Here is a 13,111-nt window from a genome sequence, read left to right as displayed (position 1 = left end):
ATTGGTGTGTCCAATGGAAGAAAAACAGGCAGTAGACATGTTCTTCCCTAAATCTTGGGTCTCTCTGGCACTTGGCAGTGAAAAGGAACCACTTACATGCGAGCATCTCCCGATGAGAATATTAAATGTCCTTCTGAATTAAATTGATTTGCTACCCCAGGATGGCAGGAGGTTGGGGCAAATTGTGTGTTTCCTATCCCTGCTGTGCCACTTCACAATTTAAAAGCAGGTAAGATAGCTTAGCTTATGGGAGAGGGGAACCCAGAGTTGCTGGGAAGGCTGGAAACTCCACAGTTAACTGAAGAAACAACAGAAGCAGGCCAGGTGTATGGATTTTCCTCAAGATTTCAGACCCACAGTCTCAGAAGTAGAACAGGGCCAGACTAAACTCTTCAGCCTGGTGCTGAGGAACAGTTTGCATCTCAGGCTACACAGGTGCTGTTGCAGTCCAGCTGTATGCTCTCATACACAGGGTCCTGTCTGGTGGGGTCGGTGGGTGGCTCAGTGGTGGTCTGAGCCACACGAGCTTCGCACCGAGCTCTGGGGATGTAGCTGGAGGGACCACCGAGCGCTCAGCTGCAGATTGCATAACAAAATGTGTTTCTTGGCAGCAGGCAGGGGGACTTGCCCACAGAGCGCTGTGCCGGGGTTGTTTATCTTGGTATCTGAGACGGTATTAAGCCCTGTGGTTGGGCAGGGGCATTTTTTATCCAGTCGCAGAAAAGTGATGTGTTGAGCTGTTCTACTCACAGTGTTTTGGCCTGGAAACAAGTTTTGGCACCTTCCGTCCCATGCAGGAAGCGCACAGTTTGAATGAGCACAAGGAACCTCGTTGTGGGGGGCTGAATGCCATGACAAGGAGCTGATAACGGAGATGGGGTTGGGACATCAGGCTTGTGGGAGGTGGTGCTCGAAAATGGGAATATTTTTCTGGAGATGACATTCAGCTCCACTGGAGAGATGTCGGGGTCTCCCCAGCAGACCCTGGCTGTGTCTTCTTGCGGCGTGTGTAAACTGGCTGGCTCATACCTCATCCAAAATGTGCTTGGATGGACTCAGGAGGCAGAGGAACCCAGTTGATGGTTAGATTACTTTTACATTTTTGTCACAAAATAAGGACGCGAGGCAGGAGACTTTTTGTCCTGTGGGAGATTTATAATGAAGCAGGAGTATTTTTTGCAGCATGGAGAGCCCGGCTGATCAGGTGGCTGAGTGGGCCCCAGCGAGGAAGAAGACACGGAGACTGCCTGATCCCCTGTGAAGTGTTTTGACATCCTCCTGCCTGGAGATTTTGCACCAGGATGTGGTGTCTGAGAAATTTGGGAAGGAGGAGAGTGAGAGGGAAAAAAAGAAATTATGCAGTCTCTGCAGAGGGAAGAGTAAAGTTTTGTGGAGTCTCAGCTCAGCAGGCAAAGGTTCAGCAGATCTGCCCTGCTGAGGACCAGGGAACAGGAAAGAGCAAGTATTGAGATATTTTAGTTCTGAGCCTCCTCCTCCCTACCTCTTTTTCACTTCTATTTTCATTTTTTGCACAGTTACCTTACTTCCTTTGAAGGAATAAAGGGCACAGCTAGCCTTCTCAATTATTTTTTGCTATGCCTTACTCTCAAGCTACCAAACTTCAGGATGTAAAATAAACACTCTTATGCAATAGTGATAAAAATTATCAATAGTTTGTTTTTTTTTGGAAACTTTTTCCCCAGTGAAGGGAAGTCTATTGCAACAGCTTTGAAGTTCATCAGAGGCAGGAAATGAAACCAGGACTAAAGTACAAATGACCAAAATATTTTATAAAAAAATATTTTCAGTTCTCCTAATTTTGTGTGCTGCTTTTGTAACGAGGGGATGTTTTTGAAGATGAGTCTTTCTGTCAGGTTAACATACTGTCCTTCAGTCTGTCTCAGTCAGGATCAGATGTTTGTAAAGAACAATTAATTCTGATCATAGTGAAGGAGCCGCTTTCTCTATGTGAAAATGTGTGCTTGTAAGTGAAAGCCTAAGAAAGGATAAGCCAGGGACTAGGCAAAATACAGGTAGGATGCTGTGCTGAGGAGTGGCAGTCTGGTTATCTGTCAGCACTAACTTGCTGCGCAAAATGCTTTTGTCTGCTCAGAGTAGGTATAATAAGTGAAAGGAAAGAAACATTCAAAGCCAAGAATTCTCTCTGGGTTTTTTTCCTTTTGTTTTTTATAAGTCGTGACCTATGTGTGAGCTTCATGGGTTGCAGATGTCTCTGGAGAATTTAGGTTCTCCAAGAGGGCTTTTGAAGTGCTGATTTGATTTATGTGGGCTGTCAAGGAGGCCATAGGGAGTCTCAGGTATCACCAGGTCTTTTGCTTGGGGAAGGAAACCTGAAGTTGCTCCCTAGAGAGGCTGGTTCCCATGCAGCAGAGAAGGGCCCCGTATCCCTGGGAGGTGTCACTGGAAGCCAGGTTAGGATGTATTTAGGTTTTGGTGTACTATTTCCAGGGAACATTCAGGAGTGAGGTGCCCAAATTCCACTGATTTCCCATGGTGTTCCTTTGGGTGCATCAGCCTTCATCTCCTCTTGGTGACAGAAGATTAAGTAGGGGTGGTCGAGGGAGTTGCAAATCCTTTGCTAGCACCACCCAAGTGTTTAGGGTTAGATGATGTGACACCGTCCCAAAGACTGAAGGTTCTTGATGGGTTTTCAGGTGAGACAGATGTACAGCCAAACCGAGCATCTGCCTGCAGTGCCTGGGAGTGACTTGGTAGAGGAGGCGCCTGTCTGAGGTGTGCTAGGTTTTGCAGAGAGGTTTGACTGCTTGTTTTAGCATGCAGTGCCTTGGTCTGCAGGCACAGATGGGCACTTTTAGAGGTGTAGCATGTAGCATCACATCTAGCATACAGCTAGATGGAAATCTCCACCTGATGAGATTATCTACACCCTTACCAAGAGCTTTTTATAAAACTATTTTTATGAACGGTTTTCATGTTGTAAGTATTTGTTAGCTGTTGTATTCTGGCTTCCGTGCTATTTACAGCAGAGCTGATAAGCTGCGGGTGTTTCAGGAGAGCCCCGGGCATCTTGTTTTGCAGTGAAAAGCTGGGATGCTTCCCAGCAGTCAGGCAGAGAATATCTTGTAGCAAAGTCTGCAGAATTTTTTCCTCTTGGCAGAAGCAGAGCAGTAGCTGGATTGCTGAGCCCTGTGGAGACCTGGAAGCCCAGCACCTTTGAATGGGTGTGAGCAGCTCAAAAGCCACCACTGCTCTTTGTAAGTGTAGTGCACAGTGAACTGAAACGCTGCTGAAGCCACAGTTCTTTTAACTTTGGGGCTGGACACACCTGGGGATTTTACTGGACCTGGTGGTGGTGGGACACCAGGACACTGTGTGCAGCAAAGGTAATCTCAGGGCTGACTAGTGGAGAATTTCTGATTATGAAAGTTCCTCTGAGTCTGTTTTGTTTGTGAGTGATGATGACAATGCCATTTCCACTGGGAATGAGCAGAGGCATTGTTTACTACCTTCTCCTGGGAGTGTACCAAAGCTGAAAGGAGATACCTGCCTGCAGCAGAGAGGAGGGGGAGGCAGGGAGAGACAGGTCCTGGTGGAGCAAGGAAAGCTGGGAAAAGGAAAACACTTGAGGTAGTGGGTGTGTACAGATTGCAAAGCTTATCTCACTGCAAGAAACCAAACAAATAAGTATTGGCCTGAAATACGGCTCTTCAAGATTACAGCAGTGTGTGCTTCTCCTCCCTTCCTCTTGGGAGCTCAGCTGGGTTTGCAAGCTGAGGAAAAATCTACCAAAAGGAAAGAAAAAGCAAGGAGTTGAGTCAGAGGAGCAATCAGTCTTTCAGCCAGGATACAGCAGGAGTGGGAACTGAAAGGAATAAAGAGCCTCATTAATGTGGACTGGAGTTATCATAATCTCTGACGTCACTACAAGGTACGTAAAATGTCACTCACATGAGTTTGATGGCATTTTTCTGTCCTTCACTGGCAGTATGTACATGAAGGTGTGCAGCAAGGTCAGGGGTCAAGAAAAGGCATGGAAAAGAGATGGGCAGGGCGTACCTGTCCATCTTTATACAGACAGCCCAGTCACTGAGCGATGAATGGAACCAATCTGCCGTGTTTTCCAGGTACTCAATCTCACCTGCTCCTCCAGATCTCCTTTAAATCACCTCTCCAGAAAGAGTTACTGCTCAGTGGTGGATTACAGCATAGCAAGGCATGCAATCTGTGTAATTTCGAGTTTGATGTAGGAATTACTTGGTTAAGGGGAGCCATGGGAAGGTGGGTTCAAGTTCCAGAGACATTCTAAAGCAAACCCAGGAGAGCATCACATCATGTATGATAGGGTGAAGGCTTTTCTCAGCAGACAGTCTTCAAAACGCGTGTGTGCAAACACAAGTGGAGGGCTTAGTTCTCCTGGGATGAATAGGTTGGACACACAGCAGCTGTACCTGCACAGGGTGCTCCCTGTCAGAGTGTCAAGAAGAATTCTAGTGGGGAGGACCCTTGTGAGGGTACAGCTTCTGCCAAGAGGCATCAGGGTCTGCTTCTGGATTAGGTATGTGCATGTGTGGACAGATGGGAATCCCAGAGGTGCAAAGACTCTGGGGGGTTCTTCTAAGTTCAGCTGGAAGTTCTTCAGCATAAATCCAGCCTCCTGTAAGGAGGGGGCAAAAGCCAGTTACATCTGATGGGCAAGAGTCAACCTGATTGTGGAAATGTGGCTTGCACAGAATGTGTGGAAGGAGTAGGACAGACTTGCTGTTTCTGGATTAGCCAGATAAGCAGACCCATACCACCAGAGTCATCCTGCCCCTGCATTCCTCTTACCTGGGACCAAATTGGCATGGCAAAGAAATCTCACCACTGAAGCACTGTCACATTGGCTGCTCAAAATGAAGTGACAACCAGGAGCACATGTAGGAAAGCTTGGCTGTGCTGTGTGCTGCTGAGAAGCAAGGTGCTGCTGAAAATAGGGATGCTGTTGGAATAGCTGTGATCTTGGTCTGTAGATTGATGTTGTCTGAAATGTATAGATAAATCCTACTCCCAGAAAATGCTGCTGTTCAGCATGGCTTGTGTTGAATTTTTAGTGAGTGGGATACAGTAAGTAACTAAACTCCTGATGAGTGTGAAATAGCAACACTTGGAGGAAAAAATGTCTCCAGGGGCTTTGAGTCTGGTGGTAAATGGAAATGCACTTCTTGAATTTTGAGGGTGGGACTGACATTTCAGACTGAACGCCAGGTCCGCTTTCATTTCTCACAGCCCTTGAGGTGTGCATCCAACCTGTTGGATCACGTGAGCTGAGGCTGTTCCTGGTGACAGCCCTCCTGGTCTGCAGTCCTGAGATGGAGTGTGGCAAGTGCTGGGAAGTGGCTTACAGGGCATGTTTTCAGTCCCAGCTCTGTTCCAAAGGTCCCTTTGTTCAGACTCTCAGCTGCAGCGCGGACGGTTGCTTGCTGCATGATGCAAAAGGGAACAGAGATTTCTTTGTTGTCCAGGGACAGCTGCCCTGCCGGCAGAAATTGAACCAAAATCAGCAATTTCCATTCCTTTCCCTTCCCAAATCTGGCTAACATTCTGCCTGTGCAGGCATGAATTTAGTGATGCTGTGCATGTGTGGTGGTTTGAGTTTGTCATCCTGGTGGTAAAAGAGAAACCTGTCATTTCTTCTTAATAACATTGTCTAAGATTAAAAACCGTAATTTCAGAGGGGATGTCCGCTGGGATTGGTGCTTGCATAAGCACTTGATACAAGCTGCAAAGGTACCAAGCGCAGGAATCAGGGATCTTGCTGAACTCAGGATCGCTCTGCTTCACACTGAGGACAGAAGTTTTAGCTAAAAGCCACTCCATGCCAAGAAAATTACCCAGAACTGCTGACTAGGGCCAGTGGCATGTGGGGCTGGAGTGATGCTGCTAAAATTTTAACACCAGCAGAAAGCACAGTCAGCACTGTTTTGGGTAATAGCCATCAGAGCTAGCGTGGAGCAGGGTGCAGAGCTTGTTTTGCAGCAGGATGGGGTTGGAGGTGGCCCCGGTTGCACTGGCTTCCATCAGCTGGCTTTGCACACATGCTGCCGAGCTCAGCAACTGGCTGCTGTCAGCAACAGGTTTTTCCTTGCTTTTTCCTTGCTTAGCCTAAGCCAAAAGATCAGGATCATTGTGACAGCAGGGAATGAATGGGAAAAAAAGGAAAGTGGAAAGAAAAAATCAATAAAAATCACTTTTTCCCCCCTCTCTTTCAGGCCAGGTGTGCTCAGTGTCAGATAAAGGCTCAAGTATATTGGTTAAAATACTTCGTAATGTTATATTTGGCAAGAGCAAAAACTTATTTAGAGAGTAATTTCACTTGCAACTGAGATTTAATAGGCTTTCAAGTAAGATTTAGCAGATACATGTAAGAACATAAACCAGATTCAGATGTGCCGTAATGCCATTTTTCAATTGTCAACCTTGGCACAGGATATGTGTGAATATTTATAGCATGTCTGGTTATTACATAGTTGAGTAATTTAGCACATTACAGTTTTTACAGAAAACATTGTCAATTTATTTTAAAAGCCCTTTCATTCCGTGACTTTATTTTCCATGTTTTAGGGGCCTAAATATTGAAAGAAGTGAGTGAATGGGTTGATTGGGGGGGAAATGGAGCATGGACTGAAAGAAAGGTGGAAGGATGCTTAGGGGAAGTTGGGGGATAGGAGGTGGAGAAAGGTTTTGATACAGATGCGAGAGCCTTAACAGCTCCTGCAGGATCTGTGCTGTTAGGAGCCCAGAGGAGCAATACCCGTGCTCTGAAGCTTAATGGCAGAGACAATTTCTGCCCTCCTTAGCCTACTTCATAGTGGCTTATGCCTACCAGCATCTTCACTGGGCGCTGTGCCTGCACTCAGCTGCTGTGCCTTCTGCCTCCTGCTTCTGCTTGCTGCTCATCCACAGTCGGTGTCACCTGGCTGCTTTGTGAAAAGGAGGAAATCGGAGCATGCTGGTGAAATTTTCTGGAGCAGCCACTCATTGGCACGGAGAAGGGGAAAATGCAGCACTTGCAGTGCAGTAAATACGTTGGCTCTGTGGAAAGCCAGGTGGGTGTTGTGGAAAATTGGCAGGTTTTCTGCTCTTGGAACTTTTTGCTTGGCATTGCTGTACTCAAGAGGGAATTTTGAGTTGTTAGCTCTTGTGTCAAATCATTGCACAGAAATTCAGGCTGCCGCTGAATGTGCACATTCCTGGGAGATCACATCCATTTGAAAAGGCAATTTTTTTTAATCTTTGCCTTGACCTTTGGTTTTTTTTAATCGTTTTTCTAATGCCTGTATGATTTATCTTTCTTAAAATGTTTCTTTCAATAAATGAGATAAACCTGCTCAGTTAAAAAAGAACCAGAAAGTTTTGCTCGCTTGGTGCCAGCCTGAGTGCTGGGGTGGGCCCACAGCCAAATGAGCATTTCAGTTTGTGTAGGATTTGGACAAAACAAAGTAACTAATTATTCTTTGCAGCCTTCTCTCCAGGTTTGTGTCAGTGTGGACTCTGGCTCTGAGTGCAGTGGGGCTTGGCACAGCACCAGGACAGCTTTCAACATGCTGGTTGAACGCACGCAGGCAGCTGCAGCATAGAGAGCCAGGTCTGCTCTGCAAAAACCTGGGAAAAACAAGTGTCTGCTTTTTAGCAGCCATGTGTGTGCTACTGCAAAGGACTCCTGAGTGGTTTTATCTCTGTAGTGTGAAAACTGACCGCCATGACTATTGGCTGTGGGAAGAAATTTTTACTCACCCGAGCAGTGCAAGCCTGGTGCTGCTACAGTTGAGTTACTTTTCAGCACTGTTGTAAGCACAATGGACTTCTTCCTAACTTTCTCCAGACTTTTTCAATTACTCTGGAGCTTGCAGTGCTCCAAAAGAAGTGAAATTTTGTTTACCATCCTTAGTATAACTAAGGATCTCCAGCAAGATGATGCTGTTCCTCCTCCTAGGCCAGTAGGAGTGAGGTGTGACTCACAGTCCCTTGACCAGGCATTTTAAGAGCCAGGATTAATAGGGCTGGGTAGTGGTGCAAGGAGAGACCTGGAGGTGGAGTCACATTAGAGCCACTACAGACCAGAGACAGAAACACAAACACATAATCTGTTTTTCCTTCACACTGCCCCTTATTCATTTATTTGATTAAACAGAGATTCAAGTTTCTCAGTTGGACAGTGATGCTGCTTTATAAATAGCCTGTCACAATCACAGGGTAATTCCTGAAGTAAGTAAACTGGCTTTATGTGCCATTTCCTTCTTAAGAGAGGTAGGTGTCAGGTGGTCTAGCTCTGTTTCACTGGGAAAACATTAGGGCCTTCAGCAGGCACAACTGGGATCTGAAATGGATGATTTAAAGGAGCTAAGTGAAGAGCTGTGTTTGCCTTACATCAGTTGTGACCAACAAGCTTATCTTACACAATAAGTAGCAGAAACTTTTGGTCTGTGGAGAGCTCTGAGCATGACTTACTGATACTCACTGCTTTTGTGAGGGTCCTTGTGCAGGTTTAGATGCATATAAAGGTTGTCAGAAAGGATAGGAAAGGAGAGAGATGTCACTGTACCTGGACAGGTCTGTTCTTGTGCAATTTACTTTTTTGCAAAAGTCTTTCAGTGTACAATGTGTACATAAAATGTATAGTGTACAAAGGCTGTCATGACCCCTGTTAACAGCATCTCTCAGGGCAGGTGATGGTGATGTCACCTACATCTTGTGGCTTCAGTGAACTACATGGTCCTAATCTGTTCAGCCGCCATGGTGAGGTACATGTGTTGTCACTCAGCCAGTGTCCCCAGCCACCCCGTCAGGTCCCACTTGTGACCTCTCTTCTCTCTCCCAGGTACCTGCGTGAAGTGCAGCAAGGGCGTGTATGGAGCAAACCAGGCTTGCCAGGCCATGGGCAACCTCTACCATGACAGCTGTTTCACCTGTGGAGCCTGCAGTGAGTATCCCTGGCCTGGTCTGATGCTGGTGCCGGGTGCTGCACCAAACTCTTCGGGATTAACATTTTTCTGGTGTAGAGGGGGAAGAAAAGAAAGCACTTGTTAAACTATCTCCCAGCTGGAGTCTGCTGCAACTGTATGACTTGGTGGTGGTGGTGGTGGTGCTTGCTGTTTGTTTTTAAATGGATTGTTGCAAGGCATGTAGAAAGGATATTTTGGATTGTGCCAGGCTTCTGCCTTCCGGTATGGGGGATTTTTGTTTTCTTTCCTCTGCCTCTCAGTTACAGCTATATATTCTTGCAAGAATATTTTTTCAAAGTGGCAGTGAATATGCCTCAGCTGGCATGTTTTTTGTCTTAGCAGGCTTTACTTTTCAGATGGAGCTGCTGCAGGATAAATCCAGTGACAGTGTTTTCACTGCATGCATTATCTTTTACTTGCTAAAATAATTTTTGTGCCTCTGAAATACCTCCAGTTGAAGCATGTGAGTGCATGAGTGACCCAGGTTGCATATCTTGCTCTCTCTTTCTCCAGAGAAATGCAGCCATGCCCTGAGATAAGGGGCATGTCTCTGCCAGCTTGGTTTATGGTATTTACAGAGAGGGAATTGGTTACTGTGCAGAGGTATCAGGCTGGGAGCAGAGATGATGAGCCCTGTGAAAGCTACCCAAAAAGCGGAGTAAATGATTCAGAGTAAATGATTCAGCTGGCCCTGCTGAACTCCCTGTGGGCCGCTTTGTCAGACCCACATCTGGAGCTTGCTGGGGCATACAGCAATGTGTAGATCCTCCTAAGCAGTTTTTCAATGAGGTCTGTGATGGAGCTGGAGTGAAGAACTGGCCACTTGATTTTAAACCATGGCTATGTTTGTAAGACAGTGTTTTTTCTGTTGTATTATGTTTAACTCCAGCGCTAGTAGTGTATTTTTAGAAGTGTAGCTGTATATGTAGTGCCAGAAAAAATAATAATCTTCTCCTGCTTTTGTATATATGAGTTTGGTTTTCCCAGATGAGACTGAGGGTTTTTCCTCCTGAGTTGTATTTAGAGTTATAAACTCATCAGTACTGCATGTGTTTTATTTGGAAATGTAAAGCTGGAATAAATATGGAAAGATGTGAATGCTTTTTAATAATAGCTGAGCCTTGAACTATCCCCATTTCCCATCTGTCCTACACCAGCTGCCCTGCCTCACCTATGTTTTTAGTAGAGTATTTCACTATCATCTGACTGAAAATAGGAAAACTGAAAAGAAAAAGTGGTTTTTGCATATAGTGGCAGTTTCCTAGAGGCTCAGAAGTCAGCCACTTATTCTTCTGCCCTTTCTTATAAATTAATTTGAAATTAATTAATTTTCTCCCATGGAGAGGATCCTTGGCTTTGCTTCAGTTACCTCTCACCCTGTAGGGCCAGTCAGTCTCTGAACTGCCCTTGCACCCAAAGCTCCCGTTAAAAATAATCCAGCAGCAGGTTTGAGCTGTCTTAAATTTCTAAATTACTACCATGCACCTGGTGCTTTAGAAACACTTTTGATCCTCCTTTTAAAATGAATTTTACAATCTTTATTTGGAGACCAGCACTAGAAATTTAGTTGTGGTTGCAGAGGTATCCGTGGTTACGTCTGTTTGTTTGTCTATGTTTGGTTAAAAATTAGCTCAATGAGGTGGGTTGGTGAGGGTTGAAAGAATAGCTATTTGCTGCTTATTTAAAAGTCAAGCCTTTCCAAATGTTTCCAGTGCAAGATGAAAAGGTGTGGATATCAGGTGAGACTAAGAAAGATGGAAGGAAGCCAAGTTTAGCAAAATGAAGTCCATTTTCTCTCTTACCCAGGCTGTAACTGAGAAATGTGCTGAGTAGATGTGCCTGGGCAAAGGGTTTCAAACTGAAAGTAAAATTAAAAAATGAAGATAGTGAAAATGATAAGGAGGGGTGGGAAAGAAAGAGGTGTGGGAGCAATGATGGTATTTTCCTCAGTAGAAAAGACTGTATTTCAAAACAAGATAAAAAGGGGAATGCAAGTCATGGACATATAAGTGAGAGCCTAATTCAGCTTGTTATATTTGGAAGAGTAGTCATGAAAGCTGAATTCCCTCCCATTGTGGCGTTGGCCATACTGAAATGGAAGCTGGAGTCAGTGGCAGCTGGCAGGATGGCATGGATGGATGTAGAGGAAGGTGTGTGGTGGCATGGGATTCCCAGCGCTCCAAGAAGAGTGGTGCCAGAGGGAAACCCACAGTAGTGGTGTTTTCCCTCATATGCACAGACCTCTACGAGCAGCAAGGTTTGCAAGAAACCCTTTAGTGCAGGGGGTGGTTTCCTGCACTGCCCCTGTGGTCTGCAAGTCCTTCGTGCACCAGACACTTGCTCCGGGGCTTTGTGGCCTGACCTGTGCTGGGTTGCCTTTCTGATTCATCAAGCCTCTGCAGTGCAGCTGCCTGCCTGATGCTGCCTGGGGAGGTACAGGACATCCTGCCTTGCACTCAGGAAGGAAACCTACTCGAGGGGAATCCCCCCTTTCACAGCCCAAAGTAACTTCCCAGCCCCACAGACCATCAGTTGCTGTGGGAATGAGGGGCACACACTCTGTCATTCACTCAGAGAAGACACATGCCCCTCTGCAGGCTTTCTGTCACCTGTGTCACTGCAGTAAATGTGATGAGACCATTTCTATCTGGCAGAAAAATAAATATTTATTTGGTGTTGCCTTTCTAGCTGCAAAGCACATGAGCAGCCTATGTGGAAACTCTGGTTTCTAGCTGAAAAGTAAGTAGTGCTTTTAAGTGGAGTTCATCTTGGACACCATCCAGTAAAAACTTGACTTTGAGAAGTCAAGGTTGCTCCTGATTTCAATCCTAAAATTTCTTCTCTGGTGGAACACTGAATATCCCCCACTCCAATACATAAAATATACTAAATTACCTATTAAGGTAAAGCATATTGTCCTCCAGATATTTATAACCACTGACCTGCTGTTTTCATTTTAGCAAGGATTTCTAATTTTGCTCTTAGCTAGATTTGTGTCCAAATGTGCATTGGTTTCCCCAACACAGAAAATTAAGAGGGTCTAAGAAGCAAGGGGTTATTTGGGGGAGTGTGATACCTCATAGTGCCAAATTTCCTTCACCCTCTGTTTCTGTGATAAATGATAGAGCAGTTTGTTGAACAGGGCTACGCATACACTACAGGGTTCAGTTGGCAGGGAAAAAAATGTACTGTCTTATCTGAGCCAATGGCATGTAATGCAGAAAATTTGGCTTAGAGGTCAAAACAACAGATTTAGAATTATTACTTTGGCATAAACGTCTCATTTATCTTCTTGGTTGTTACAGGACAGAGGCACAAACAAGGCAGCCTTTTGCAGAGAGGGAGAGGAAAAAAACTTCAGGCTCTTTCTGTAGGATTAGTAATAAATGATATTTGCTTTATAGGAGGGCCACGAAAGTAGGTTAAAAAAACAAAACAAAAAAATGCCTCCAAAGGCCTTGAGCTATTTCCTGCAATCTCAGGGTGTCTGTTTCCGCCTTGGGGTTTGGGGTTTTTTTTGCAGCTTGTTGGACAAAAGGTTGTAGCCATCAAATGGTTTGCTATATATTAACAATTTTAAATTAAAGCACAACTTTATACCTCTTCAGAACAAAAAAGATACTTGTGTCTCCATATGTTGATATTTACCATTTATTTAGTGAAGAGACTTATAAATTATATTCTTTTAACTAGATTGTATCACTCTAACCTGCAGTGTTAGTTTTAGTGTTTTCTCGTGGATTCAGCCAGGCTTATATCCAAATGACACAGGTTGCCGGGAAAACAGACCTTTTTGCCCTGCTAGCAGTGTGGTTTAGAGCATAAGAGTCTTGCACTTGAGCCACTTGGTCCTCAAGAGGAAATCTGAAAGCTAAAAATGTGCAAGGAAAATGTTAGAGATGGCTGGAAGGAAATGAGTAGGTGAGGAAGAAAGTCAGAAAGAAACAACTGATTGCAAGGTGATTTGAAGGAGTGTTTGATATTGAACTACAACAGGAGGGCCAAAGTGAGGAACAGATTTTGACTCCTTACTGCAAAGTGTTGGAAACCTTGCGTGTTTGCTAGATTACAGAATTCAGTCTTTGACATGTCAACATCCCTGTATTACTTTGTTTTTCTTTTCTATTTTTGCAAGCTCAGATTAATGT

General features: G+C 44.9%; 1 protein-coding gene across 1 annotated transcript in view; it reads left to right on the top strand.

The window, feature by feature from the left end:
- The window catches only part of LIMD1 (LIM domain containing 1), a 33,155-nt gene that overhangs the window by 1,833 nt on the left and 18,211 nt on the right, over positions 1-13,111 (top strand). Inside the window, exon 2 of the mRNA XM_056485638.1 lies at positions 8,840-8,941. Coding sequence (XP_056341613.1) covers positions 8,840-8,941 — 102 coding nt within the window. The remainder of the gene's footprint in view (positions 1-8,839; positions 8,942-13,111) is intronic.

This window comes from Oenanthe melanoleuca, chromosome 2, assembly GCF_029582105.1.
Source record: "Oenanthe melanoleuca isolate GR-GAL-2019-014 chromosome 2, OMel1.0, whole genome shotgun sequence".
Classification (NCBI taxonomy): Eukaryota; Metazoa; Chordata; class Aves; order Passeriformes; family Muscicapidae; genus Oenanthe; species Oenanthe melanoleuca.
The sequence above is the reverse complement of the archived record's forward strand: the minus strand, read 5'-3'. Positions and strand labels throughout refer to the sequence as shown.